At 49.3% G+C, this 26,730-nt stretch overlaps 9 protein-coding genes across 9 annotated transcripts; all 9 read right to left on the reverse strand.

Moving 5' to 3' along the window:
* Window positions 1-301: 301 nt before the first annotated feature.
* On the reverse strand, window positions 302-2,309 carry N7473_012298 (ribonucleotide-diphosphate reductase subunit RNR2). The gene is made up of 4 exons (XM_057158237.1): window positions 2,066-2,309; window positions 1,741-1,986; window positions 1,282-1,615; window positions 302-1,222 (listed from the first exon to the last, which is right to left on the reverse strand). The coding sequence occupies exons 1-4, from the start codon at window positions 2,093-2,095 to the stop codon at window positions 609-611; spliced, it is 1,224 nt and encodes a 407-aa protein (XP_057004087.1). The 5' UTR covers window positions 2,096-2,309; the 3' UTR covers window positions 302-608.
* Window positions 2,310-3,810: 1,501 nt separating this feature from the next.
* On the reverse strand, window positions 3,811-5,844 carry N7473_012299 (uncharacterized protein; the record flags this gene model as incomplete). Its single annotated transcript, XM_057158238.1, has 1 exon — window positions 3,811-5,844. One exon carries the CDS (start codon window positions 5,842-5,844, stop codon window positions 3,811-3,813), a length of 2,034 nt encoding a protein of 677 aa, XP_057004088.1.
* A 1,476-nt stretch (window positions 5,845-7,320) lies between these two features.
* On the reverse strand, window positions 7,321-8,099 carry N7473_012300 (cutinase family protein; the record flags this gene model as incomplete). Its single annotated transcript, XM_057158239.1, has 3 exons — window positions 7,321-7,806; window positions 7,862-7,947; window positions 8,024-8,099. 3 exons carry the CDS (start codon window positions 8,097-8,099, stop codon window positions 7,321-7,323), a joined length of 648 nt encoding a protein of 215 aa, XP_057004089.1.
* A 926-nt stretch (window positions 8,100-9,025) lies between these two features.
* Window positions 9,026-10,582, reverse strand: N7473_012301 (arylsulfotransferase family protein; the record flags this gene model as incomplete). The annotated part of the gene is made up of 1 exon (XM_057158240.1): window positions 9,026-10,582. One exon carries the CDS (start codon window positions 10,580-10,582, stop codon window positions 9,026-9,028), a length of 1,557 nt encoding a protein of 518 aa, XP_057004090.1.
* Window positions 10,583-12,533: 1,951 nt separating this feature from the next.
* On the reverse strand, window positions 12,534-13,616 carry N7473_012302 (uncharacterized protein; the record flags this gene model as incomplete). Its single annotated transcript, XM_057158241.1, has 1 exon — window positions 12,534-13,616. The coding sequence occupies one exon, from the start codon at window positions 13,614-13,616 to the stop codon at window positions 12,534-12,536; it is 1,083 nt and encodes a 360-aa protein (XP_057004091.1).
* Window positions 13,617-13,695: 79 nt separating this feature from the next.
* On the reverse strand, window positions 13,696-16,168 carry N7473_012303 (Pfs NACHT and Ankyrin domain protein; the record flags this gene model as incomplete). Its single annotated transcript, XM_057158242.1, has 2 exons — window positions 13,696-15,992; window positions 16,084-16,168. 2 exons carry the CDS (start codon window positions 16,166-16,168, stop codon window positions 13,696-13,698), a joined length of 2,382 nt encoding a protein of 793 aa, XP_057004092.1.
* Window positions 16,169-17,954: 1,786 nt separating this feature from the next.
* N7473_012304 (uncharacterized protein) lies at window positions 17,955-18,251 on the reverse strand (the record flags this gene model as incomplete). The annotated part of the gene is made up of 1 exon (XM_057158243.1): window positions 17,955-18,251. One exon carries the CDS (start codon window positions 18,249-18,251, stop codon window positions 17,955-17,957), a length of 297 nt encoding a protein of 98 aa, XP_057004093.1.
* A 1,895-nt stretch (window positions 18,252-20,146) lies between these two features.
* Window positions 20,147-21,022, reverse strand: N7473_012305 (uncharacterized protein; the record flags this gene model as incomplete). The annotated part of the gene is made up of 1 exon (XM_057158244.1): window positions 20,147-21,022. One exon carries the CDS (start codon window positions 21,020-21,022, stop codon window positions 20,147-20,149), a length of 876 nt encoding a protein of 291 aa, XP_057004094.1.
* A 3,228-nt stretch (window positions 21,023-24,250) lies between these two features.
* N7473_012306 (glycosyltransferase family 15 protein) lies at window positions 24,251-26,044 on the reverse strand (the record flags this gene model as incomplete). Its single annotated transcript, XM_057158245.1, has 5 exons — window positions 24,251-24,592; window positions 24,656-25,067; window positions 25,121-25,207; window positions 25,273-25,683; window positions 25,773-26,044. 5 exons carry the CDS (start codon window positions 26,042-26,044, stop codon window positions 24,251-24,253), a joined length of 1,524 nt encoding a protein of 507 aa, XP_057004095.1.
* Between the last annotated feature and the right edge of the window lie 686 nt (window positions 26,045-26,730).

Consider the following 26,730-nt stretch of genomic DNA (forward strand, 5'->3'; position numbering starts at 1 on the left):
TTTTGAAGAGGGTTGATGATTGGAGGATGGGTGGGATAGTGTGCTGTGGGTTGGATGGATTGGTTCATAGAGATTAATGACATGCATGTTACGGGATCATGGACTGGTTGCGCAATGGCGAGGGGTTTAGATGGTGGATCTAAGTCGAGTCATATTCATGGGAGATCGCTGTCAAGTCGGGTGCAGAGGCGGGTGTTTGGAAGACTGCCGAAATAGCGAGACTGGTTGGTATGGATACCCTGCGGTTGACTAAATCAGGTCTAAGCATACCCTTGACAAAGTCCGGACTACAAGGAAGAGATACACAATGAACAAGTGATTCAAACGTTAAATACACATATCCGCCATCCATCCCATATCAGACATGACCGTCAGAAGTCTAGGACAGACCAAGAAGTAAAAAACACAAGGAAAAAAAATAAACGCCTAATCCATGCGTAGCCTTCGGAGAAATCCCATCAAAAGCAAAAGAAAACAAACAGACAGAAAAGCAGCGTGATATCATGTGGAGAACAGAGTGAGGTAACCCCCACAACTTGAGGGTATAAAACAAGACAGGTGGAGTGGGTGAGGAAGGAGAGGGGAATATTAATGACAAGAGACAACGTCTAGAAGTCCTCATCGAAGCTGAGGCCGTTGTTCTTGGGGGTTTGCTCGCCCTCGGAGGAGGCAGTGGTTTCCTTCTTGGTGGAGGCCATAACACCGGCCTTCTGGTAGTCACCGACACGCTTCTCGAAGAAGTTGGTCTTGCCTGCCAGGGAGATGGACTCCATGAAGTCGAAGGGGTTGGTGGCATTATAGTACTTCTTGTTGCCGAGAGCGACCAGAAGACGGTCAGCGACGAACTCTATGTACTGGCACATCAGCTTGGAGTTCATGCCGAGAAGAGCGCAGGGCAGAGCATCAGTCAGGAACTCCTGCTCGATACCGACGGCTTCGATGATGACATCCTCAACAACCTGCTTGCTGGGGCGGTTGTTCAGGTGGGAGAAGAGCAGGCAGGCAAAGTCAGTGTGCAGACCCTCGTCACGGGAGATCAGCTCGTTGGAGAAGGTCAGACCGGGCATGAGACCACGCTTCTTGAGCCAGAAGATAGAGGCGAAGGAGCCGGAGAAGAAGATACCCTCGACGGCGGCAAAGGCAACCAGGCGCTGGGCGAAGGTGGACTCACGGTCCGAGATCCACCGCATAGCCCACTCAGCCTTGCGCTTAATGCAGGGGACTGGATATTGGTTAGCATGCAAATCTTGGGATGGAAAGTGTTCACGGGGTTATGCATACTGGTGTCAATGGCATCGAAGAGGTAGGTACGCTGCTTGGGCTCCTTGATGTAGGTATCAATGAGGAGAGAGTAGGTCTCGGAGTGGATGTTCTCCATCATGATCTGGAAACCGTAGAAGCAGCGGGCCTCGGGGACCTGAACCTCACCGCTGAAGCGCTCCAGCAGGTTCTCGTTGACAATACCGTCGGAAGCGGCGAAGAAGGCCAGAACGTGGGAGATGAAGTAACGCTCGTCATCGTTCAGGCGGTTGTGCCAGTCGTGCAGATCCTTGGACAGATCAATTTCCTCGGCGGTCCAGAAAGAGGCCTCGGCCTTCTTGTACATTTGCCAGATCTATGGGGATAAGAACAATTGTTAGCATATTGTTCACCAGACAAGTGTGTAGGTTGGCTGTGCAAAGTCGAGTCTTTACACGCCCAAATCACTTTACGCGTAGACGCGTCGGCGACGTGACTTACCTCGTGGTACTTGATGGGGAAGAGGACGAAGCGGTGGGGGTTCTCCTGGAGGAGGGGCTCATTGGCCTCAGCCTCCTTAATACTAGGAGCAACCTTGGTAACCTCGAGGGTCTTCTCGACGGGCTTGGTGGTGGTCGCGTCGACGGACTTGAAAGACGCGGGCGCGTTCTCCTTGCCGACGGACTGGAAGTCGAGCTTCTTGACGGGGGAATCGCTCATCTTGAGGTTCTCGAAGGAGGAAGCAGTCTATGAAAGCATGCAAGTTAGCTAAAACGATGCTCACGACGCGTCTACCGCGAGAGGCGACACGAGTGACATCACGTACCTGCTTCGAAGGGGTGACTTGGGTAGCCATTGGAAGATGTGTTGAAGGGAAAGTGATCACTAAACAACAACTGAATGCAACACAAGGACAGCAAGACAGGGAATGGCAAAGGCTTGAGGGGGAAGAAGAGAAAGCGCGAAAGCTGGAGTGGGAGAAGAATCGGTTAAGTACTTGGTGGACGTGAATCTTTTAGCGCGACGGGCTAAGTCACGCTGCACGTGACCACGCGCCCAGCCGCGCTTACCTCAGCCAGCCCCTCGCGTCGAAATAATTTAATAATCAAATAAATTCAAGTTGCTCTCATGCCACTGGCTTTCCACCAACATCCGACGCTAGGGCAGTCGATCCATGGCCGTGCCTGCGGTAGTCCCCTCGACCAGCATCTGTATTGTACAGTGTACATATCTGGGGTTAGATTGTTGCTGTTACTCACCTGTGATATTGCTTTGCTATGTCGGATCTTATATCCCGTTGCTCTGCACTTCCACGCTTGAAACACATCAACTATTCACCATCTTGAGCTACATCAACCACAACCAATTTCTTGTCCATTGGGGCCATTAAAAGCTAGGACCAACAACAACGCGCTCCAGAACGCGTCTGACGCCAAAAAAGAAGTTTTCAGCTCGACGTAATAAGGCTCCACTTAGTCCGACTTCAGGCAGGCTGAATCACGATCAGATAAGCCACTGGAGCTTCTCCCACGCGCTTGGCACGGCGCGACAAAAGAAGGGAAACCCGGATTTACGGATCTCATTGGCACCCTGGAGGGGCTAGGCTTGGAGTGAAACCACTCAACTAATCCAATGGGGTTATTCTGGCAAGGATAGTTTGTATCGAGGGCCAGAGCTGTCGGCCGAAGATCCCCAGCCTCCCTTCCTTTGAGTAGAAGACTGACTTTAGGGACAGCCAATGTAAAGATAAGATATAGAATGGTCTATGCCTTTTAACAGAGCAACTATGATCGTATATACGAATTGCGAGATCCCAGCTCTAGAAGGAATGAAGGAGCTTTCAACCCCATAAATTAGTATCTAGAGTGGGGCTGATTCCAAAGTGACTCGCGTCGGAGAATGTCCTGATCGCCCAGCTCGCGTGTTACGATCTGGCGCGTTGAGGCGGGGCTTTCTAGCGTCCATAATGATTAACTCCTAACACATAACTAGGAATGAGCAAGCCGGATCTTGCTTAAAAAGCAAGGTTCTAGGGTCTTAGGCTGGTCGGAGTCGCGGTTCTCCGTGTTCTATCCCTGCCCAGCGCCCAGCATCGCAATGGCGCGTCTCCACCTGCCAGGTTCGTGTCTCGGGCAACCCTGCATTGTCCATGCATTGATTGCATTCAATTGGCAAGGCTTGCTCTGAAGGAGCGTGATTGGCACATTTTCTGGTCCCTTTGACATGTCTAATTGATCCATTATCTTCAGTTTCGGGGTTAAACAATAATCGTAGGTGGATAAGTGTATCGGTTTCGGCATTCACAGTCAGATATTATCTCGCCACCAGAGCCTGTTACTTGAGGGTCTTTCGGCAGTTGAAGGGCTCTTCCAGTCTATTCAAGGTCAAATGCCTGGTTAGATACATGAAGTATATAGCATAAATGGCAAGCTTCGTGTTGGAAATTCTAACTCTAGCCTAAGAAGGCATGGATTTGAGCATTGAGCTGTATACACAGAACGACCAATTCAATCTGTCCTCTGAAATCTATCACCCAGTCTACCTGTCAAACTATGACTCTCGATGCGCCACTTATAGATGACTGTTATGCAACGCAGAATTCGGCACGAACAGGGGCATAGAGTCCTCCCAAATCGAGTTGGTAAGCACCTGCTTGTTAGACCCACCCGCATCCATAACGACAATCTGCCCATAGGGCTGAAAAGTCTGATCATACAAAGCACACTCATACTGGAAACCAAACATGCCGGAAGAATACATGATACGCCCATCATGGGTCCACACAGCATGTGCATCATTCGCCCCACTGCTGGTCAGCACCTTGATATCGGTACCATCGGGTTTCATCGTGCACACGTCGTAGTTCGTCGCGCTTGTCTTGCGAGTGAAAACGATACGACTGCCATCCGGCGAGAAGAATGGCAAGTTATCCCACTCTGTGGTCAAGACGGTGATCTTGCGGGTTTGTAGATCTAACAAGCGGAGACCAAGCTGAGATTTATCGCCTAGAGTGGAGTTGGTGCCCCATACTCGGTAGACAATCTTCTTTCCATCGTGGGAGAAGCTGGGGAAGCCAGAGTTGATGATGGAACTGTTGGCTGTGAGGGTTGATTTGCTTTCGGTCAATACCTCAGCGTACGAGCCGTTTGCTGTTGCGCGTACCAGCCAGCCACCACTCTCGGCGCGGCTTTGGAACCAAAAGCCCACTCCGAATGTGAGCCATTCTCCATCAGTAGACCAAGCGGGCTGGAACGCACCGGCTAGTCCTTGAGAAACCATTGCGGAGCTGAGGAAGCCGCTCTTTAAATCATTGTACACCACGTGCTCGTTGCTTGCGTTGGCGTTCATGGAGACGATAGATGAATTTCCAAGTTGCTTCTGGGTGATGGCGAGCATGTTCTGGTTGGAAGGCTGAGGGAAGACATCAGTGAAGCGATAATCCCAGTCAGAATCCCAGCTCCACAACTTCTTAGCCATAGGGCGAATAGTCCAGCTGGTCTTTTCATAGACGACTTGCTTGCCATCCGGCGACCAGGATGGAGATCGAATGGTTGCACTGGTTGTGTTCACATACGTACCACTCGTGGTATGGAATCCCTCTTGCGTGCCACCCTTATAGAAATAGGCAATGTTATTGTCGGACAGATACTGTGGAAAGATCTTCACGCCAGCCCCTTCCACCTCGACACGGCGGTCTTTGCCAGTCGCAAAGTCAACAGAGACCAAGGTCGAGTTTGCCGAATTGATGGACTCGGGACGATGTGAGTTCCAGGTATTCTCGCGGGTCATTTCGTAAAAGAGAATTCTCTTGCCATCGGGCGACCAGGTGGGAGAACCCAAGGACCAGTCAGCCTTTGTAGCAATTTGGCGAAAATCAAATCCATTAAGCCGGATGGCATAGATGGATAGTTCTTGGGTATGTTCCCATCCACTCAAACCCAAGAAAGTCGGATCACCATGTCCATACCAGCCCGAATTACGATCCGACGAGAATGCAAGCCATTCACCATCAGGCGACCAAGAAGGACGGAAATAACCATTCGGCAACGATGCATTGGCAGCAGTCGAAGCGGTATCTGTCAAATTCCATTTCTTGCCGCTCGCTAGCTCTTTCACCCAGATGTTTGCTTTATATCCGATGCTCGTAGACACATAGGCCACGTATTTTCCATTCGGGGACATGACCACTGAATCTTCCACGGCAGGGGTTGAGACCAATTCCTCCAGATCAGACCCATTCGTCCCAACACGGTAGATATCCGAGTTACCGTCACCGTTTCGCTCACTAGTGAAAGTAATCCATTTTCCATCGGGCGAAAAGGATGCGTGATACTCATAGACAGGGTTTGACAGAAGAGGACGCTCGTTGGATCCATCGACGTTGGCGATGTAGAGCTCAGACGTGCCGGGGGCAATGCGGTTCATATAAAAGACACCTTTCTTGCCATTCGTCGTATGTGCGTCTCGGAGTTCATGAGGATGTGGGGGATGTGGCATGGGTGTTTGTTTAGCGCCAGCGTCCATCTGCGCTGCATATGGACAAAGAGCCGTGGCTGGCTGCAGGCTCAAACCCAGCATGGCAATTGAGGCCCAGAAGGAACCCATTGTGTGATCGCTTTGAATATAGGATAACACCAGTTGAGAACGATTATGGCCGTTGGCCTGGGGTGCTCCTGGCATCTTTATAGTGAAGATTCCTACTTCTTTCAGAGAGAATTTTCCCTCTGTGAGCAACGATCATCTCCTGCTAGGGGCTAGCTGCCCCTCAGATGCAGCGCTAAATCCACTCTTGCGTCCGTCTTTGGGCCTGCAGAAGTGGAGAACCCTGTCCTGTAGAAAGTTAGCAACAGGCTGCCGTGTCAAATAATGCACGGCAATCTAATCAGATGAAGCGGATTGGAGGTTCTCACCAGCCGGCTGCATTTCAAAGTACATGCTGTTCGCATCAGGGCGCAGGTGCTGCGGCCGAAACACGTCAGGTACATATTGTCAGCCACAGTATCTCCCTTTGTGATATTTGATAGGCTGCTGGTCCATTCTGGCATTCATGAGGATCTTGAGAAGACCAGGTAACTCGAAGCCCTTGTCACTCGTGGGTCTACATCATCTCCAAACCGGACAAATCCTCATCCATAGGGCCTTGGCATTACTACTTAACCTGGTGGTATTGGCTGGATGTCCGATGCTTAGTAGAGTATTCTATCATAGGCTGTTCTTTCCGGGCTCACCCACGCTAGAAAAAGGGACTAGTCTCATAGAGACCAGCCTTTTGGATAAGCGAGGTGGACTCTACATCCGTGTCCTACCTGGACAGTAAGCGAAATCAGGTCTCATCCATGGATATTCTGTGTATCATCATAGATCATCATTATTCCCTCTATAAGCAGCAGATAAGTCCGAAACGGCGGGTCTAATGCCGAGCCCTGTAGATGATCAGATAAGACGGGCGTTTCGATGCCAAGTCGGCCCTACGAGGAATAGAGTAATGATCTGCTACTTCACCCACTCACAACAACGAATCTAGTTTATCCTTATTACCAAGGACCGAGACTCCTCGGGGACGGTACAAATCACCTTTTCAAGAGAAGACCCGGTTCATCATGGGTGTTATTGACTTTCTATACGTTACAACTTGCGTGTCTCTTCGTCATTTGGTTGAGTACGATGGCAACCTTAATGGCATGGAAAGTTTACTTTGCGGGGGTTCTCGTTCAACGCAGGGAGGTTTTCCTGCAGCCAACCAGCAGGCTGTTTTGACGATGACGCTGGGCCATTCTGAGCCTACGTACTGTGGTATTAGGAGAATACATGCAGTCTAAGCAGGGACTTAGGGTCGCTCCTTAGTGGTAGCTTTGATTTTGACGACGAAAAAGTGGAAGAAGATTAGAAACAGGCAGCAATAACAGCAGTCATATTCAGTTGCGCTAAAAATATCAGCATCAATCACGTAAAGCATCATCCAAGTAACGACGCGCAATCTTAGGATCTCAAGGGCTTATACATCAGGTAAAAAAACATTATTAGAAAGTATTCCAAATGCCAGTCCAGTCCACAGCAGCGATAAGTCCACCTTGATCTTCCTCAAGACGAACTCAGCTTCGACACCAAGAACTGTGCGGCATCGCCAGTGTTTGCAACATAAGTGAAATGCGCAGCAGTGACAATCAAAGTACCATCGCAAACCAAGTCTCCCACAGCACAGTAGATCTTGACCTTATCTTTAGGGAAATTGGCGATCTGGCCATGCTCCTGGGCGTTACGGGTGTAACCGAATAGGACAACTCCCTTGATCTTCTCCTTGACATTATCGGGCAGCCTTGAGATGGAGTCATCCATGACAGCAGTGCCTTGACTATAACCACCGGCAACAATTTGAGTATCTGGGCATTTGCGGACAGCTTCTTCGAAAAGACCAACTGCTTCGTTGATGGCAGCTGGGGAGGTGTTTCCGGGCAGAGCATTCGAAGCCAGGTCAGCTGTGTAGGCGGGTCCGACACCCTGGCAGGCAACTTGGCCGGCCTTGGCAGCCTTTAGGTCATTGCAGACAGCAGGGCCGGTAGAAATGCCCTTGTAGGATAGTTAGTATGTTGTTAAAGGGTGTTGAAGGATTGAGGAAACGCACCAGCAGACCTGGCTCGGTCGAAGCGCGCGCGAAGATGAAAGTGATAGGCTTGCAAGAGCCCGTACGGAGCTCATTTCCACTAGATACTGTATGTAATGGTTAGATATCTGGTGTGAAATCCTTGAGGTGTTTTACTGGGGATTTTGATTAGATGAGACATACACTGGCGTTCCTGAATGTCCACCGGGCTGGCAGCCACGAGGCCCGCAAGCACAAGGGTCAGAAGGCGAAGATTCATTTTGAAAATATGTATGATTAGAGATAAAGATTGAAGTCTCGAGTGTATCTTTTCCCGCTTTGTTGGCAAGTGAAACTGACTCGAATGCGTCCCAGCTCTAGCCTTATATATCTTTGGAGATATTTATAAAAGCCAATGGGGTAAATTTCGGTCGCACAAGATTTCTTATTACCAGTCGAACCTCTTTCGTCCATTCAGTAGAGAAGATCTGATTCTCTGGGTTCCAAGAAATCCTTCGGAGTTCGAACCAGCCAAAGACAAATATATGGTCGGTGATGTTTCAAATGGTTTCATAGATTAGTTTCGGGTACTTGAACTGGAACAATTCTATGGAGCCAAGAAACCCAAAAAGGGTCTTTTTGGATCTATACCGAGGCAGAAGTGATAGGTCGCCGTTGTTGTTGAAACGGATCGACTTAATTAACTTAGCCATCTTCGTGGGGACCAGTTTTGGGGGTTTGTCCGGACCCTTTACCCTAAATAGGTAGACCCTAAAATTGGTCCTTGTTGTAGGACCCTTGAAGACCCTGAACGGATCTGCTTCACGGTAAATGATTTTGAATGTTTATATGTAACTTTTCATGCTTTTGGGCTCCCGCGAGCAATTGGAAATTCCAGATTCATAAAAAACAAGAACAATACCATTGAGAATTTTGTAGTCTCCACAGCCGCTCCTTTGATTGATCCGCGATACCATTTAACGATCATCCAACTATAGTAATGGCTATATATGCAAAAAGTAAGATCAGACAGAACTTATTGAGCACTAGATAATTGATTGATTGGTAAACAAATTATGTCTAACCAATTTTGCCCATCTACCTCGCTAGACGTGGTGGGTGCACGACGAGTTCATGGTTGAAAAGCCAGAGATCCTTAGTTCTGCATTTGCTGACTGAAATTTAGAGCTCGACCCATTGATGGCACTAGGTGTAGACAAGTGGTGCTTTGTACTTCACAGCTTCAATGGCTGGAGTGGAGACCAACTTGTCACCTATGCTGTTGTACGCTTCAGCGAAAACCAAGCCGACCTTTTTCTTGGTATGAAAGCCAGTCTCAAACCCATCCCTGGTCGCGTTTCCCAGTGGAAATCTTCGGCCACTGGCAGTCTGTTCGAAGAATTTCCACACTTTTGTTTCAGTGTCCCCATTCCAACTCACGTAGAACGAAGTTCCATTTGAGTCTTTGAAAGCCACCAAAGCTGGTTCTTCGTATGGAATGGCGTGCCATTCAAATTTGAAAGCACGATAGTTCTCCGACCCCGGGCCGAATTTTCCAGAGTCGAGCTTGGAAAAGAAAATGGTTGTTCCATCGGCCTTGTGCTCGGACATCGCACCATTGTAGCCCCAGTTGATAAATGCATTCCCATTCGGGAGAAGTTGTAGGTTTCCCTGCGACCTGACTGAGAGATCCCCTGGGGCCCGGAAGCTGGCGATTAATGTAGCTTTGTGCGTTTTCGTATCTAGCTCGACCACCTTGCCGGCGCTGTAATTGCGAGTTTGGAGATCAGGCCCTCCGGTAAGATTCTCATGGGCGGAATTGTCGAAAAATGAGATGATCTCCTTGGATCCCTTGGTTTCATGATGCAGGTATTTCTTATGCATGCGGGTATCGTGTTGCCAACAGAAATCCACACCCTCGCCAAGCGAGAAATTCGAATTTGGCCCTCCGAGCTGCCAGATGATTTTTCCGGTATTTCCATCCATTTTGAAGATGGTGCACATGCTTCGAGCAGATAACAGGTACGTATTTGTTTCGGGGTCGACATCAAATGCGTTCATGTAGAAGTAGTGCCACACTTGACTCGAGTTTGTGCCTAGTCCAGCATTTCCACTTTGGAGCGTCAAGTTTGTATAAACTGGATCGACATGGACAAGAGAGCTCCACTCCCACAAGACGCGGTTTGTATCAGTATCCACCTTCTGGATCTTATTGTCAAGAATCCATTGCTGACTGTCGGACGTAGCACCGTAAGGACTTAGGTCTCTGATCACCGGGTCAAAAACCGTGAAGAGGGCAGAGTTATCGTCAAAGAATAGAAACTCGTGCTGATCTGCCAGCTTATGGCCCCCTCCCTTGATCTGGTTCAAGTACCGGTAACTATTATCGAGGATGGTGGTCCGTCCATGGCCATGACCCATCGGTGAGTTGTGTGAGCCTTCGAAGATACTTAACACTTTCTGTCCTCTGTATGTATGGACCTGGAAGTTTTCGCTCCTTGGACCAATAAATCCGAATCCCGACCACACTAATTCACCCTTATCGGTGAAGATGTACGGGCCACTTTGAGCAGGCCCATGGTTGGTATTATCCGCAAAGGTGCTCTCCGGGGTATAAAAGATGAGACCGTCTGCGACATCGCTGGTGGCAGGGATGGTAATGTTCAACACAGGAACAGCGAGATCTGGTCTAGACTTATAGGCCAAGTTTGCGCTTGCACATGCTGCGAATGAGAAGGCGCCGATACATAATAAGCCCAACATTGTAGTCGTTGATGTTGCTTGTGAAATTTAGTCTGAAGTTATCTTGGGAAGTCGGAAAGATTTATGTACTTGAACAATATTGCGAATAACATCATAACGGACTGGGAACCGCCGACTCCCGGCTTTCAACGTCTTTGGAAACCGTCAGCGAGATGCTTTGGTGTGAGATCTTTTTCTCTGTTCGGCAGGCCTATCCGACATGACGATCAGAGGTCGAAGCAGGTAGAGTAGGATCCTGTTAAAAGCATGATCAATATATGTCATCTCGAAGAGAGCAGGACAGGAAGGGCCTGCCGATACTCAGAAAATCCGAAATTCAAGATATACATTTCTTGTTTGATATGGCATGTCGTCTCGATGCCAGGATTCTCCGAGATCAATTCCGACCGTGGGTTTCAACGGCGGGGTGATCGTCCCATCCCATGCTCTATGAGTGAGGGTTATCCGAGATCCCGGGGGCGGGGGTACCATTCTAAAAGGTTTGATTGGAAACAGTGTTGGGGGTGAAGTAGTAGCATCAGATCGACCTATATGTTGATGTCATTTGACATTTGGAACGTGGGTGGTGCTCGTTAATCCTGCGGTATCCCAGGGGCAATGGACTTCGAATGAGATAGATGTGCGACAATGAAAACTGCGCTCCTCTTCAGTAGTTCACGCTGACCTGACAAATCCGACCCAGAAAAAGAAAGGGAGAATATTTGAGGCCAAAAAGTCCGTGGTCCATGGTGATGCTTACTTTTTCTTCGAACTCACAGTCACAGTGACGGGAAGGGACCACGTCCAAGGATACAAACGAGCACAAGTGACTAGGAAGTACTGCCATATTCGAAATCAGATTCCCCTTGGTATACTCAGAAAGTAATTCTCCCGCCCACCCAACATAGCGCTAGTCTATATTTAGTTTGGCTGCAGATCAAGGCCAAGCTAAAAATAGAGGCTTGTTTCTAAATAAACATAATCTACCGAATAATACGGGTAAGGCCTCGACCAGTTGATGGTTATTCATACCCCCCTGCCAGAGCAACCCCTCCCACGGGCCCTTTCCAACCCAATTTCCTACATGCAAGTCTTCGCTTTCACTGAGCCATCCTGGCAAAAATTTCCACCATAACTTGTGCAACATGGCCCCGAAACTAACTCCTTTGAAGCTTCGTTCCATTCACGATATGATTGAGAGCCATTTGTGTACTAATCACGTCCCAAATGGCTGAAGAAGTCGAATGGAGCGAGAGTATTTGCGTCAATTCGGAAATGTCCACGCAACCCCCCACCCCCCAAATCGAGTTGGTCGAAGACGGACCATCACCCAGCCTATTGTAGAGACACTACGTGATGCTTTCGTGTGAAACCGGCCCTTTTTTTAGATGAAATGGCCGTGTTCCTCTGGGATGAATTCCAGATGCAAGTCACCGTTTTCAGTTCCATCGCGATCAGTGGTACCAGATACTGCCTGTATAAGCATAAGATGGAATAGTCCTTTCGCATATCGTCCGTGGGACGACTAATGCGGCGGTGTTCGAAGACTTCATCGCAGAGCTTCTTAAGCACTGCGGAAGATGGCCACAGCCCAAGTCTGTTATTGTGATGGACAATGTGTCACTTCATCACTCTGAGAAGATCGCGCAGATTCGTGCCGATGCAGGGGTCATATCTACCATCAAACTCGCCGGATCTGAATCCGATTGAGGAATTCTTCGGGGAGACCAAAGGCATTTTTAACCGCAGAGGGGGCTACTTTGGAGATGATCACAGTCAAAGATTCCATGCCTTCCTTAATGGTGTATCAAAGTCGTCGGTGCGAAAGAGGAGAGCGTGAGAGGACACTTTCAGCATGCTGGGTTAAAGGTACAAGAGTTTTGTATTTTGTGTGATTTACCTCCAGTATTTCTTACTCATTAATTGGGGATCTAAAGTATTGAGGGGTTCGGCATTCTGATATGATAGTGATCTAGTCTATGGAGCGGTCGAGAAGTTGTCTAGTTAATCTTTCGCGAAAGGCCCCACCAATAGTAGATACCACGTCGTGGGTGATAGTGATCTGGTCTCCGCACCGGTCGAGAAGGAGTGCCATCACTGCTTCGCCATTCTCCTCGTTTCCAGCCGCAGCTTGAACAACCTCATCAGTGATAGTGATCTGGTCTCCGCACCGGTCGAGAAGGAGTGCCATCACTGCTTCGCCATTCTCCTCGTTTCCAGCCGCAGCTTGAACAACCTCATCAGTGATAGTGATCTGGTCTCCACACCGGTCGAGAAGGAGTGCCATCACTGCTTCGCCGTCCACTACGTTTCGAGCTGCAGCCTCCACTACCTCGTCGGTGATAGTGATCTGGTCTCCACACCGGTCGAGAAGGAGTGCCATCACTGCTTCGCCGTCTCCTACGTTTCGAGCTGCAGCCTCCACTACCTCGTCGGTGATAGTGATCTGGTCTCCACACCGGTCGAGAAGGAGTGCCATCACTGCTTCGCCGTCTCCTACGTTTCGAGCTGCAGCCTCCACTACCTCGTCGGTGATAGTGATCTGGTCTCCGCACCGATCGAGAAGGAGTGCCATCATTGCTTCGCCATTCCCCTCGTTTCCAGCCGCAGCTTTTACCACCTCATCGGTGATAGTGATCTGGTCTCCGCAGCGGACGAGAAGGAGTGCCATCACTGCTTCGCCGTCCCCTACGTTTCGAGCTGCAGCCTCCACTACCTCATCAGTGATGGTGATCTGGTCTCCGCAGCGGTCGAGAAGGAGTACCATCATTGCTTCGCCATTAAACCAGTTTCCAGCCGCAGCTTGAACAACCTCATCAGTGATAGTGATCTGGTCTCCGCAGCGGTCGAGAAGGAGTGCCATCACTGCTTCGCCGTTCCCTACGTTTCGAGCTGCAGCCTCCACTACCTCGTCGGTAATAGCGATCTGGTCTCCGCAGCGGTCGAGAAGGAGTGCCATCACTGCTTCGCCGTTCCCTACGTTTCGAGCTGCAGCCTCCACTACCTCGTCGGTAATAGCGATCTGGTCTCCGCAGCGGTCAAGAAGGAGTGCCATCACTGTTTTGCCATCAAATCTGTTTCCAGCCGCAGCTTTTACCACCTCATCGGTGATAGTGATCTGGTCTCTATAGCAGTCAAGGAGGAGTGCCATCACTGCTCCGCCATTCCCCCTCGTTTCCAGCCGCAGCTTTTACTACCTCATCGGTGATAGTGATCTGGTCTCCGCGCCGGTCAAGGAGTTGCGTCATTATCTTGTCGTTAAAGGCTCCAGCAATAGTAGATACTACCTCATCGGTGATAGTGATCTGGTCTCCGCGCCGGTCAAGGAGTTGCGTCATTATCTTGTCGTTAAAGGCTCCAGCAATAGTAGATACTACCTCATCGGAAATGGTGATCAGGTCTCTGCACCGATCGAGAAGGAGTGCCATCACTGCTTCGCCATAAAACCAGTTTCCAGCCGCAGCTTTTACCACCTCATCAGTGATAGTGATCTGGTCTCCGCAGCGGTCGAGAAGAAGTGCCACCACTGCTTCGCCATTCCCCCCGTTTCCAGCCGCAGCTTTTACCACCTCATCGGTGATAGTGATCTGGTCTCCGCACCGGTCGAGAAGGAGTGCCATCACTGTTTTGCCATTCTCCTCGTTTCCAGCCGCAGCTTTTACTACCTCATCGGTGATAGTGATCTGGTCTCCGCACCGATCGAGAAGGAGTGCCATCACTGCTTCGCCATAAAACCAGTTTCCAGCCGCAGCTTTGACCACCTCTGTAGTGACCATCCCTCCTCGCTTTAAGAGGGCATTAACAATATTCGGCCATCTTGAACCAGCGGCGTGTTCTAGAGGGGTTTTTCCTGAATGGTTCACGCAATTTACATCCACACGAAAGCACTCCCTGTCAGATTTTTGTGCTCCCAACTCGGCGGCATGATCCACTAAAGCGCAAATACCCCACTCTGCAGCGACATGAAATATAGAGAATCTCGTTGGCAATGTCTCAAAACCATATTCTGCCCTGACTCGCCGTAGCCACCATTCGCGGCAGGGGGAGTCGACTTCAAAGAACTCCGCCTGCGAGCATTGGACTGTGAAACTCGACTCGGCCATACGCGCATGATTAGCCCATCCATATGTTGCATAAACCGAGAAGCCGGACCTCGATTGATTTGCGTCGCGGGACTGCGCAATAAGGAGATCAACACAGCGATAGGCAAGGCGGGCATGGGCCTCGAGCTCCTGGATAAAATTACTCGAGCCCGTCCCAACTAGGAAGTCCTTTATCGATTTGTGTAACAGAAGTACCTTTTCGTCCTGAATGATGACCATTAACCGGCATGACTCAATATACTCGTGGGTGAATTGAAGTCTTGTCTCCAAGTCTTCTTCCTCCTGGTATAGTTGGCATGCTTCAGCGAGCTCCAACACAGTTAGCGGTCGCGAACTGACAACTACGCAGCTCAGAAGGTGTCGGAAATCGTTGCCAGTGGACTCACTATCCTTCAATGCCGCCTCGAGAAGCTTCGTATAGAGCGAAGTGAGTCCCTTAGGTATTCTTTGTAAAGTACGGACGACGCTGCTCGAAGGAATATCCTTAAGCTCACCACAAGCTAAGCCAATCCAGAGGAAAGTGCCGTCGGCCTTGTCTTGAAGAATTTCGCGGATTTGTCCTTTGACCTTATCGGTATACTTCTTTCTTTTGGCCAAGAAATTGACTTTCTCTTCGATGAAAATATTCACATCTTTCTGCCTCTGGGGAAAGGAAGCCAAATCCTTATTCGGGAAAATTTGCAAGCTTTCACGTATCTCGGGATATGGCCTACTAGTGACCAATATACGAACGTTTGGTGACACGTTCGGGCTCCTAAAGGTTTCCTCAAGCTGTTGCAGTAGTGTGTCTTGAGATTCTCGATCGCATTCATCCAGCGCGTCAATGATGCAATATTTCCGCCCCGTATTCTCATCTGCCATCATGGTTATGAAAATCTCCCAGAGAGCGTCGAACGATGCGAATAGTTCTGCCCCGCGCGCGTGGTATTTTGGTAAGAGGTAGTCAAGAAGCTTTGCATGCTGCTCCACGAGCTGGTAGAGAAGCCCCTTGATAACTGAGATTGCGGTGTTCCGCGTGTCAAAGCCTGAATCACAAAAAAAGTAGGCTAGCGTTCCCCCATCTGTGTTTGAGAAAGTTGCCGCCAACTCCTCTGCTAGGTATACGGCCATAATCGATTTTCCAGTTCCAGGGTTACCATGGAGCCATAGGACCTGGGTCGGTTGGCTCTCAGGACCCACCGTTGGTTCGGAACCAAGCCAGGCAGTAATCTCTTCCGTACGAAGTACCCACTCACAGGTTCCCGGAGCGGGGCCTCCTTTCTTGCGTTTCAATGCTTTCTTATCTTCAACTGGATTTGTTCTGGAGAGAAAACGTTGCCAGTCATAACCTAGTAGTCTGTCAGTAGGATCTCCGGTTACTGGAAGGTAGGAAGGGATAGCTAGCAAGTGGACTGTGACCTTGTCCAGGTCCAGACTCACCCGGAGAGACAGAATTGTTGATCGAACCGTGGTTAATCCCAACCTGTATTCTGTCGTTGTTGCCATGAAATGAGATCGATTCCATGATGGATTAAAGCTTCTCGTATGTACCTCATGACAAGAATCCTTCGTGGGGCCCCAAACGAGTTGGATGAGGGGTACATCCTCAGCCTCATCATCATGTGACTGTAGCATGCTACGCCGGGGAAATTATCCGCACCTTTCAGCCCACCTGCACGGCTTCCTGAATTCGTTGCCATTATCAATATAGGACGCGCAGGGACTAAAAATCGCTCGTGTGTCGTAAGGGCTGCCAAAGAATCCGGTGGTTGAGGCGTGCTGGGATTTTGTTCCTCTGACTCGAGGTCGTCGGGCTGTTTGATACGATCCATAGGATATGAGCTTCGGGTCCTCTCTAAATCCAGTCTCCCCTTGAGCAACCCATGTTAGCTAATTGAGAACACCAGCTACCGACCACGCTGGTGAAAGATAAAATCGCAGACGGTAAGATAGGGGTAAGATGGTCCAAGGTAGGAAAGAATAACAATCTCCTATCCGAGTAAGTATAATCCGTAGCACAGGCACAGCCTTCGAGTTGAAAAACGAGCGTGGTTTGTACAAGTGAGGGTGAACGAAGGCTGTGAATGCAGTGTAGGAAAGGAAGTAAAAGAACGATCTTACCAGAGCAAGGCCTGACTCTATTGTTTACAAAGAACATAACACCATGGGTATGTTCCTTTAGCGAACTCCCTGAAAGTTCCATGAAATTCCTTGGAGACTTACTGTATTATGACTCCGGTTTGTTTATTACTGTTTATGCAGGACGATGCGATTTGACGGGATTCCAAGATAGGTTAGCCTAATGTAAACTAGCGCCAGTTGTTGGTGGGGCATGAGAAAGACTTTCTGAATGTACACAGGGGAATCTGATTTCGAATATGGCAGTACTCCGATACTTGTATATGACAAGAAGAGCCGAGTGACCCGGGTAAAGAGTATTCCAAGGCTCCACAATGTTCAATGTGATTGTATGACAGCTCCTTGCTAGTCGCGGCACCGCGAACTGTCCGAGGCGTAGTATCTAGGATTACGTCGTTATGGTCAACCGGCGGCAGGCAACAGTCGCCAGAATAAGATTAGCGCGGGTGCAGGTATGAGAATTGATCAGTCGAACAAGTCGCAAAGGTACGAGGATCGCCCATGGCTGGGTTATCGAGAGATTGCGCTGCCCGGAGAATGGTGACGAGAGAGAATTACCCGAAGAGAACACCTAAGCGAGCATCCAATCCATCTGCGGGTCTGCAAGGCTTGTGCGTACTTTTTGACTCCACGATGAGGTACAGTACTTTTGAGGGGTGACCTTACATCAAAAGGTTCCAACGAGGGACCCATGCAGAAGCAATCGGGAAGCACACAGCCAGGAAGCGCGATCTACTACTCCGCCGAGCCAAAAGTACATAAATCGGGGGTGGTTTTAATAGTGCTCACGTTAAAAGAACGGAATAGCAAAGGCCCGCTGCTTGGACCCAGATATGTGCCAAGATATAAGACCTCAACCATCAAGTTCTTAGTGTATCGCTCCACGGCAGGAGAAGTTCTCATGATAAAAGTCGATCAATTTTGATTGAATTTCGTGTATGAAAGCTCTGCCGATATCTGCTGTATCCTCTTCGGGGTCAAATGCGCGCATTAGTTAGTAAAACTGTGTACCTCGTCTAGCTAAGGCTCTAGCCCGATCTAGTACCCGTAAAAAAGGGTACTAGATTAGGTATAGTGTTGTTTTCCTTAGTTATTTTGATTATAGAGGAGATTTACAGGGTTCCACATCGATGCCAGACAAATGTGGCTTCATTTTGGCAATGTTGGGATGGCTAGGCACGACTGGTCGGACTCCCCGAAGACGTCAACGACGACAACTTGCTTCGCGCTACCAACTGGACTCTGCTGAAGCCAGCCTCCCGTATATCTGTGCCCTGCATGGTACTTCGGCTTCGGCACAACCACAACGTGATAACTTGCGGTGGGACCAAAGCAGACATAACAAAATAAGAACGTGGGTCTCGGACTTTCGAGCAGATCTCCACGCCACACTCGGAGGCGAGAAGATGCAGGAGGCCAGCAGCAGGGTCATCATCGCCAGCATCGCCAGCATCACCGTTCTTCCGCATCACCGTGTTTGAGCCCAGGCTCGCCCGTTCCTTTACGACTACTTTTCTCTTTTCCCACATGCAGCCTGGCGACCAAAGCGCTCTGATAATCCTCCCTGGCTAAAGGAACCCTTGGTGGGGAAAGAGTCAATGCCGGTAACAACACCCTTGGTTTGACGGCTCACAAGCTACAGGATTAATTGGGCAGGCCGCAGGGATGTTCCAAAAAGTTTCTTTGGTTCGCTTTCTGAGTTTTTTGGGGTGTTAATGTGAGGCCAGCCAAGCTCTAGAACGGGCATTGGAACGATTATTGACTCCGGGCTGCGGACCGTCGGTGTGGCTTACAAGGATCTTACAAGGATGCGAATCGGAGGGGGAAAGGACGCTCAGAAACTGATTTTGACTACTTTGGACACAATGACTCCGACGATCACGTCGGGTGCATTTGGTTGATTTCTCCCTTTTCAAGTGCCTGGCCCTGTACTCCAAGGATACCACTACTCATCACGATCACAATTCAGATATACAACAGTATATAACAAGGCCATCTTCCCACGTCGAGGCAATCTTCGCTCATACAACTCGCTCCTTCTTCTTTATCTTCTCTCTTGATCTCTAAACTGTCCTTTACCTTTGCTTCACTTCTTATTCTATCTATTATCCATGCCCACCATGGCAGGTCCTGTTGACCATCTCCGTGAATGGGAATGTGACCATGTACTTCCAGGTACTTTGGGATGTAGTGCAAGCAACTCTTGTCAGCTCTGCCCTACTTCGCCGGCTCCATCTGTCAGGATGGAACAACAACCAGTCTTCTCTGTGATCAGCCAGGCATACCCGAACCCAAACTTCTATCACTTAGCCAGTGAGGGTGGCGCAATGGGTGTGACAACCCCCTGGAGACCCCGTATCCAGGGCAGGGATTCGAATGGTGCCATGCTACCAAATGCTCCCCACCAATCAATCGAAATTGTAAGTCTGAGAATCGTCCGTCGTCGACTTGCCAAATATCATTACCCAATCATCATCGTCTACTTACACCGACTTCCCACAGCGCCCCCAAGAGCCTCACAACCCGGGTTATCCAACCCATTCTCCTAGTCACGAGAAGAGACCTCCCCAGGCCAACACTGAGCCTGGTAGGCCACGTCAGAATCCCGAGTATGTTCCAACCCGACAAAATCCCCCTTGTAGACAATAGACCTATTATCCCATGATTTCGTATACGTTTCTTACTTTTTGACCTTGCAACCAAGGCTGACTGACGGCTTAAGTAGCCCACATGGCACCGCCACCATCAGTATCTTGTACTACTGCCGGTGGGAAGGCTGCCCTTATTCAGGTACTTTCAACCGTGAATCCTCCCTCATCCGCCACCTTCGAAAGATGCACATTACCCCTGGGGCTCATCCTTGCCCAATGCCGGGCTGCACCCGAATCTATAACCGTGCAGATACTCTTTCGCAACATTTACGCGGCGTCCATGGTATGATGGATTAAAAATTCTCGGAGGAGTATAGGCTGGAAGGAGTATTGGCTGTGGAGTTGATTGGGCCTGGGCTTTATTTGTCTCTTTTTGGTACTTTTGACCTAAAATCTCCCACTTGTTTTTCTCTTGTTCACATTTGCCCCTCGTTTGGTGCTTTATGCTCAGCCTGTCTTTACAGTTTACCTGGTCCACTTGACGTATCTTGGTCCAGGGCCTTGGACACTTAGACTTATATTTCTTTTGTCTCCATCTCACTCGCTTTCTTTCCTTTGTATCATTTCTCTTCTACATACCATTTCCTGTGTACATCAAGTCTTTACGCTTAATCTGATCCCTCGTTTAAAGAATAACTTCTTTTCAATCATCCTTGAAGAGCTTCATATTGTCTATTAAATGCACATGTCTTTATATACAACCCTGGTCAATCTTATCTTCCACTCCATCCCCGGCCATCCGCAGGCCATAAATGATACGTTACACAACGACGATCTTGAACTCCAGCCACAGGGTGTCCCACACGATGCAATGGTGCCTGAAATTGGCCTTGACTAGCTGCACGCAACAAATCCCCCACGTTTACAACCAGACAATCCCTGCGTGGCTCAATATATGCCCACCCTCCCGTCTCAGCATCCAAATACTCAATCATCGCTTCTTCGCAATAACGCAGTGAGATTGACCCGCCATCGGTACATCCAGGGGAATACAAATAGTCCTGCTTTTCTTTCTCCATATCTTGGAAATTCTCCAGTCTCAGCCCGGACCGCGATACATCGTTCTCGTCGTGCATAGATGTTATACGTTTCCGACCATCTTCATTGCCGATGAAGGGCGATAGACTGCGAATGAGTGTGGTCGCAATTGCATGTGTATGTGCCATCATAAAATATATTGGCAAAGCATCTAGCGAAGATGGTATATTTTCCTCGTGGAATGAACTGTACGGTACGTCGAAGGCCTCGCTGTCTGGAGAGTACCGGTAGCCTCTTTCGGCAGAAAACTCGAGGTAGTCTTTCATTTTGGCGTGGAATGGTAGAGAGAAGTATTCTTCTTGTTGGTGAGATAGCGATCTGATATTATCGAGATAGGCGTCACCGTTGAAGTAGGAATTGGCGCCAGAGACATCCAGGTAGAAGAATCCAGGGCTTTGGCAGGATCGAAGGAGTTTAGAGGTTTCGAGGGCGTCTTTCTCTAGGAGATCGGTATATTTCACCGTCTCGAGAGGGACGGGTTGTGGTTTCTCTGCTTCGAGGGTGTCTGCCTCGAGGATGATCGTCGTGGTCACGGTGCTTACAGTCGTCATCATGGGCTTGGACTTGGGCTTTAGGTACTGGGGGACTTAGGGATACGTTGGGAAGAATTAGAAACGGAAAGTTTAAAACAATTCGGGAGGGAAATGCGTCGCTGATATATATGATAGAAGTATCCCTGTCATGGTGTCAATTGGGTAATTGAGCACGCGCCGGGGTGATTCCGTTCGCAATCTTCAGCGAATGAAGCCGCGGCATACCTTATCGCAACGGGCGAGATAAAGCACGAAAACGGCTCGGATAGCTCGAGTTTAATTGCACTCGGTGACTATGTCCTGGCTAATAGACAATGGCATGGTTAGACTCGGCCTAATATTATTTGTCCAGAATCCAGATCGACATGGATCCCCAGTCCGCGGAAATAATGTTATCTTGTGAGCCTTGACTGTTTACTACATTTGTCGGGACGACCACGGCAACATCATCATGCACGACTTGAATTGACGATTTTAGCCTGAATCGAGTTATCCAAAAACCAAGCAAACTTCTAATATCAAGCAACTCGACAATTCCCAAATCCGACTTTGAATTGCCCATCTATCTTCATCAATTGATCTCCAACCAATCGTCACCCCTTCAATCCCCAACCAAAGGTACTAACAGTACGAGCACCCTCCGGCAAAGCAATATCCACACTCAAAATCCCACCCATGTGTCTCTACAACGATAAACACTGAAAAGCATCTGCGATCAGAGCCTCCATCCAGAAACATCCATCTTCTTATGATCATTTTCCGCAACGTAACAGTGGGCGCACGTAACCGGAACTTTGATACCCCCTTGCTTGCAAGGGCCATTTGAAGTTCCGGTCATGATTAATCGAGATGCATTGCAACCCGATGATAGTGCCTAGATTCACGAGCCTTAGTCACCAGTGTGCTGAAGTTATACCCATTTGCATCGCTGCTACGGTCTACATTATTGTCTATTATACAGGAATGGTCAAGGTAAATTCAGGAGGGGTTCGCTGTATGTTAGTGTCAGGCAAAAGAAGGAAAATAAGAACTGCCTTGTTCAGTAAGATTGATAGGCACGGCCAAGCTGGAGAAGTTACATAACAGACACCAGTTTTCTATCTAGTATGCAAGCGTGCAGGTATGCTGGTCCATAAGTACAAGCATCCAGCATCAAAATCCTTGGTCAAAAATCACGATACGAACATCCATCACTGTAGAAATAACGATTTCTCAATCTTGAATTTGATATCCATACAAAGCGGGAAACTTTGAGGCCCTCTTACTATTTAGTGGCATTATGATCTCTCTGGTCATGGCTACCATCGGCGCCTGTATGTCATTTGCCAATCCAGCACAAACATTAGTAATGACAAAGCCATTGGTCCAAAATGAGGGATATGGAGGGACACTACATTGCCACGATGGAGAGAGTGCTTTGAAGGGTATTTAGGCTGATATTGATTGGCAGGTACGGACCTCAGCGCATATCTAAGATATTTCCCCTCCAAGCTCCCTCTCTCCCTCTTTACCTTTCCCTCTCAGATCCATGGCACCTTCTTCTTCTGATACTGCAAAATTGTAATAGCAGAAGCAACTGTAGTATCCAAAGGGCACTAGGCAGGTCTTAATCTGGCCTCGCTCACCGAGTCTTGTACGGAGTACTTCCAGACATATAGGGCAGCCTTGTAAGATCTCCGGGTTGGTCCCTGGATACATCCATAAAGCTTGTCGTTATTTGACGCCGTCACATTTCAGCATAGTAAAGCATGCCTATTGTTGGACAGATAAAAGGATCAGTTCAATATAAGTGACAGTCCGGTATTCCCCTTCTTTAGTATCAAATCAATGCTAGCGAGATGTATGTAAAATACCGATGTTCTGCCACGAACTGTCTAACCATGTAACTTTGATGATGTCAAGTCGCAGGGATATTCGTCTCGGATAAATCTTTCATTTATAGTAATGAGTCAATAAGTGTATTTGTTGTCTACGAATCTTGTTACGTTGACGCGTACTTTTTCGTCATCAATTTAACACGACGGAGGTACCTCGGTAGGCGCAAGGGTCTGCCGTGGCTAGGACCGTGAGAAACAGCCAGGTACTAATGTTACAAGATAGGGGGCCGTATCAAACATTCATCTGCTGTGATTGGGTAGATTAGACGTGAAATATCGTCTTAATTGCTAGAGTGCCCCAAGGAGTAAGGAAATCAGTCACATGATCTTAATTCATCCCATTCGAATCCAGCCGCGCAAGCGAACAAATTTTACGGTTTAGCAGATAGAAAAGGAGAGTAATCGCATTATACTGATCTCATTCTTCGCGTAATTCACCGGGTGATTATTCCATACTCTATAGACAGCCATGCTCGAATCAGGTATTTGCGACGTTGGCAGGCAATGCGAAGGGGGAGGGTAGGGGGTACAGGCCCATGACTCTGTGCCATGAGCTCAGAAAGACGGTTTAGAGGGGGGTAGGAGAACAGCGTATGTACATCTCATGAATGCATGCTGGAGGGGGAAAGACCAAAAGGCGAGTACTAGGGGAGCTGGGGAAGAAAGATGAGTGGTAGTAGTGACAGATAAGGGGGAGAAAGAAAATTGAGAAACAGAAAAGAAAAGAAAACAACAGGATACGAAAACAAGAGACGGCGGGATGTTATGACACCGTTCGTCCCGAAACCCCCATTCCCCCAATACACCCTCATTAGGTGTTGGTCGCTATGGTCACTGAGATTGGGCTGTTGTGGTCCATTGCAGTCATGCGCTTGGCTCCGTGCCACTCAGGTGGAAAACCAGTATGATTTGGAGAAGACCGGAGAGGAGACCTGACGGGATTCCGGTGATTCCGGGATAGCAATTATATCCGTCGGCGAAAAGGAATCCAAAATCCTGCAGTGTCGACGGTCTCGGAGCGCACCTGACAAGAGCCTCCCTTTGTCGAAAAGACCAAAGAAAAAGAGAAGTGAGGAAAACAATAAGAACACACAGCCAATCCCAATGACGCGGACAGCACGCTAGATGAATATGTCAACATGGATGGTGGAAAACTGGTCATGCCATCTTCCAAATAAAAAACAAGCCGTCAGATCCATTAAACGCCGCCAAGAAAAGAACCTCAACAGAACATGCGAGTTCAGCAGAAAACTCCGCCTGGGCAAGACAAATCCCAGGTGATGCTCACGGCTGAAAGAAAACGGCATGGAGAAGCGGATAGAGAGAAATGATGCAGGGGAACGGCGGGCTCGTGTCATGGAGAGAGGCTCTATGGGGAGGCCCAGCCACCAGCCACCTCAACCCACTCATTAAGACAGCTGCCTTGCTTGCCCTCGACATCCACAATATCGGTATCGCAGCGGCAGCGGCAGCCAACACCGTTCTCCTTGACGGGGTCCGCAGTGGCCCAGTACTCATCTTCCTCAATGCGCTTCTTCTCATCTTCGGTGGTCTTTTCAAGGTAAGGCTCGCGAGGCAATTGCCGAGCGGGAGCGTTGGCTGGGCAATGTTGGATGGTGGTGTGTCGATATCCAAAGTCACGGAAGTAATGGATGTCACTGGGAGAGAGAAGAGCACCGGCGGCAAGAGAATGAATAGGAGCATCGCCCCACTGAGCAAAAACAGTCAGTATTGAGTATCCCAAAAGGCTGCTACGATTTCAGATTCAACTCACTCGTTCATTCCAGAATCCACCGCTGCGGTCCATCATGTTGAAGAAGTCCTCGTAAGGCTTGCTGCGGAACCAATCCAAGCGCGCGATTTCAAAGTTACTCCAGAAATGGCACATGTTGTAGCTCTCGCCCTCCATAGCCTCGGGGTCGATGTCATCAAGGTTCTTGTCACCGGGTTCGGTCAGGAGAATCTCGTCGGGAAGCTTCTCCTGCTTCTTCTCCGGCTCGGCCGGCTTCTCCTCCTCCGCGGGGCGCTCGAGGAACATCTCCCACAAGCCCTTTGACTTGAGGTTGTTCTTGCGCTTGTAAGCCGCGGCGTAGCGGAAAATGTTGGGAACGGTTTCGCGAAGCTCCTTGACTGCAATGGTAAAGCCGTAGGTTTTGTTCGCCTCGGCCATCTTGATGAAGGGATCACTAGACATTGAAATTAGCAACTGGGTCACCTGATGCTAGAGAGTGCTGCTTACTAGGTGATGTCACAGAAGTACTTGATCTCGGGCTCCAGACGCCAGTACCACTCGTATTTCATCAGGAGCGAGTGCTTATAGAAGTGTCTGTTGAGTCGAATCAGTATTGATGGGCCCTTGGCGGCATTTTTCGGGGGAGAGCATTCACATACCCAGAGTAGAAGCGGCACATGTGGTGATAACTCTCCATACCACCGTACATGATCGCAGCGTCACCTTGTTTCCGGATACCTTCCTTGGCGACCTCGTGGTCAACCCAGTCGGGGAAACCCCACATGGAGTTATCAATCTTGCCGAATTCCACGGGAGCGCTAGTGTAGTTCTTGACGGTGGCCCGGAACTCCTCGTCGAAGTCGCCATCGTTCAGGAAGACGTAAGGGTAGTGATACCAGCGGTTGAAGTGGCGCTCAATCGACTTGAGCGACTGGATCACACCCTCCAACTCCTTGTTCCGCGCCAGAACGACAAAGGCAGCATTGGCGCGAGGTTCCTTGTCGATACGATCCTGGTCAATGGGCAGACAGCCCGTCGCAAAAACTTTGTCATGCTTTTCGCTAATTTTTCTGTAGGCAAAGACAATCCATAGTCAGTAACTCATGCTTTTCTTCTTTCTCTCCACCATTGGCTGGAAAACAGAGGGGGCCACACGAACCGGATAGAGGGCGGCGTGCCCGCTGGAATTAGGATACCCCCGGGAGACGAAGGATGTCGGACGAATAAAAGTAGAATGAAGACAATTACAAGGCATGGAAATAGTAAAACAAATCCCAGGGGTATAGAAATCGACGAATTGCCCTTCAAGCGAATGCGCCGGCGGAAGAAGGCAAACCGGGAGGGATTGCGGCCCTTCTCGCGGGGACCATCGTCGATGGGAAGGCTCGGCGCACTAGGCAGCCGTTTCGTGATGCGTTGAATGAAACTCATGAGTGCGATTGAGGAGGTATGCGCGTCGAAGACCCCGCGGAGGTCAAATCAACGGTCCCGGAGCAATAGGGCTAGGAATCGTGGTCGGAGTCCCGGCGGCGAGATCAGGGGACGGTGGATGAAAACGGGAGGTTTTTGTTGGCACGGGATTGTCCAGTCGCAGTCAATAACGACGGGCGAACAGGTCTAGGCGAGAACACCGACCTCGGACAGTCAAGTCCAATCGAGATGGCGGTTTTGGCGCTTCGAGATCTCAGTCGACAAAAAAAACGAGTGGCCGGAGGAATGCCTCCTTTCCTCCCCCAACTTTCCTTCTCAGAGGCCGAGATGGCAGACGGGAAGGGCGTCGGGAGCAACGCAGACGACTGTGGTACACAACGAGGTCCACAGAAGTGAAATGGAGGACATAAATCGATGGAGATAGATGGGGGGAGAGAGGGGGGAGAAGAGAGGAGGAGGATAGAGTCGAGTAGGGGCAGAGAGGGTCGGGGATGGGGATGGGATGAAGTCGTGCCAAGACCAGGGAGGCGCAAGCGTGTTGGTTCTCGTCTTTTTGGTCGTTTTAGTCGTTTTACTCGGTTTTTTTTCTTTTCCGCCCATCAGTATGGAGTACGAAGGTCTGTGTACTACAATGTCACACCCGCACCGTTATTTCATTTCTTTTGAATGGGGCTTTGCTGTATTAA

Source organism: Penicillium subrubescens, assembly GCF_028828155.1.
Source record: "Penicillium subrubescens strain IBT 31985 chromosome Unknown utg000010l_segment0_segment0, whole genome shotgun sequence".
In the NCBI taxonomy this organism is placed as follows: Eukaryota; Fungi; Ascomycota; class Eurotiomycetes; order Eurotiales; family Aspergillaceae; genus Penicillium; species Penicillium subrubescens.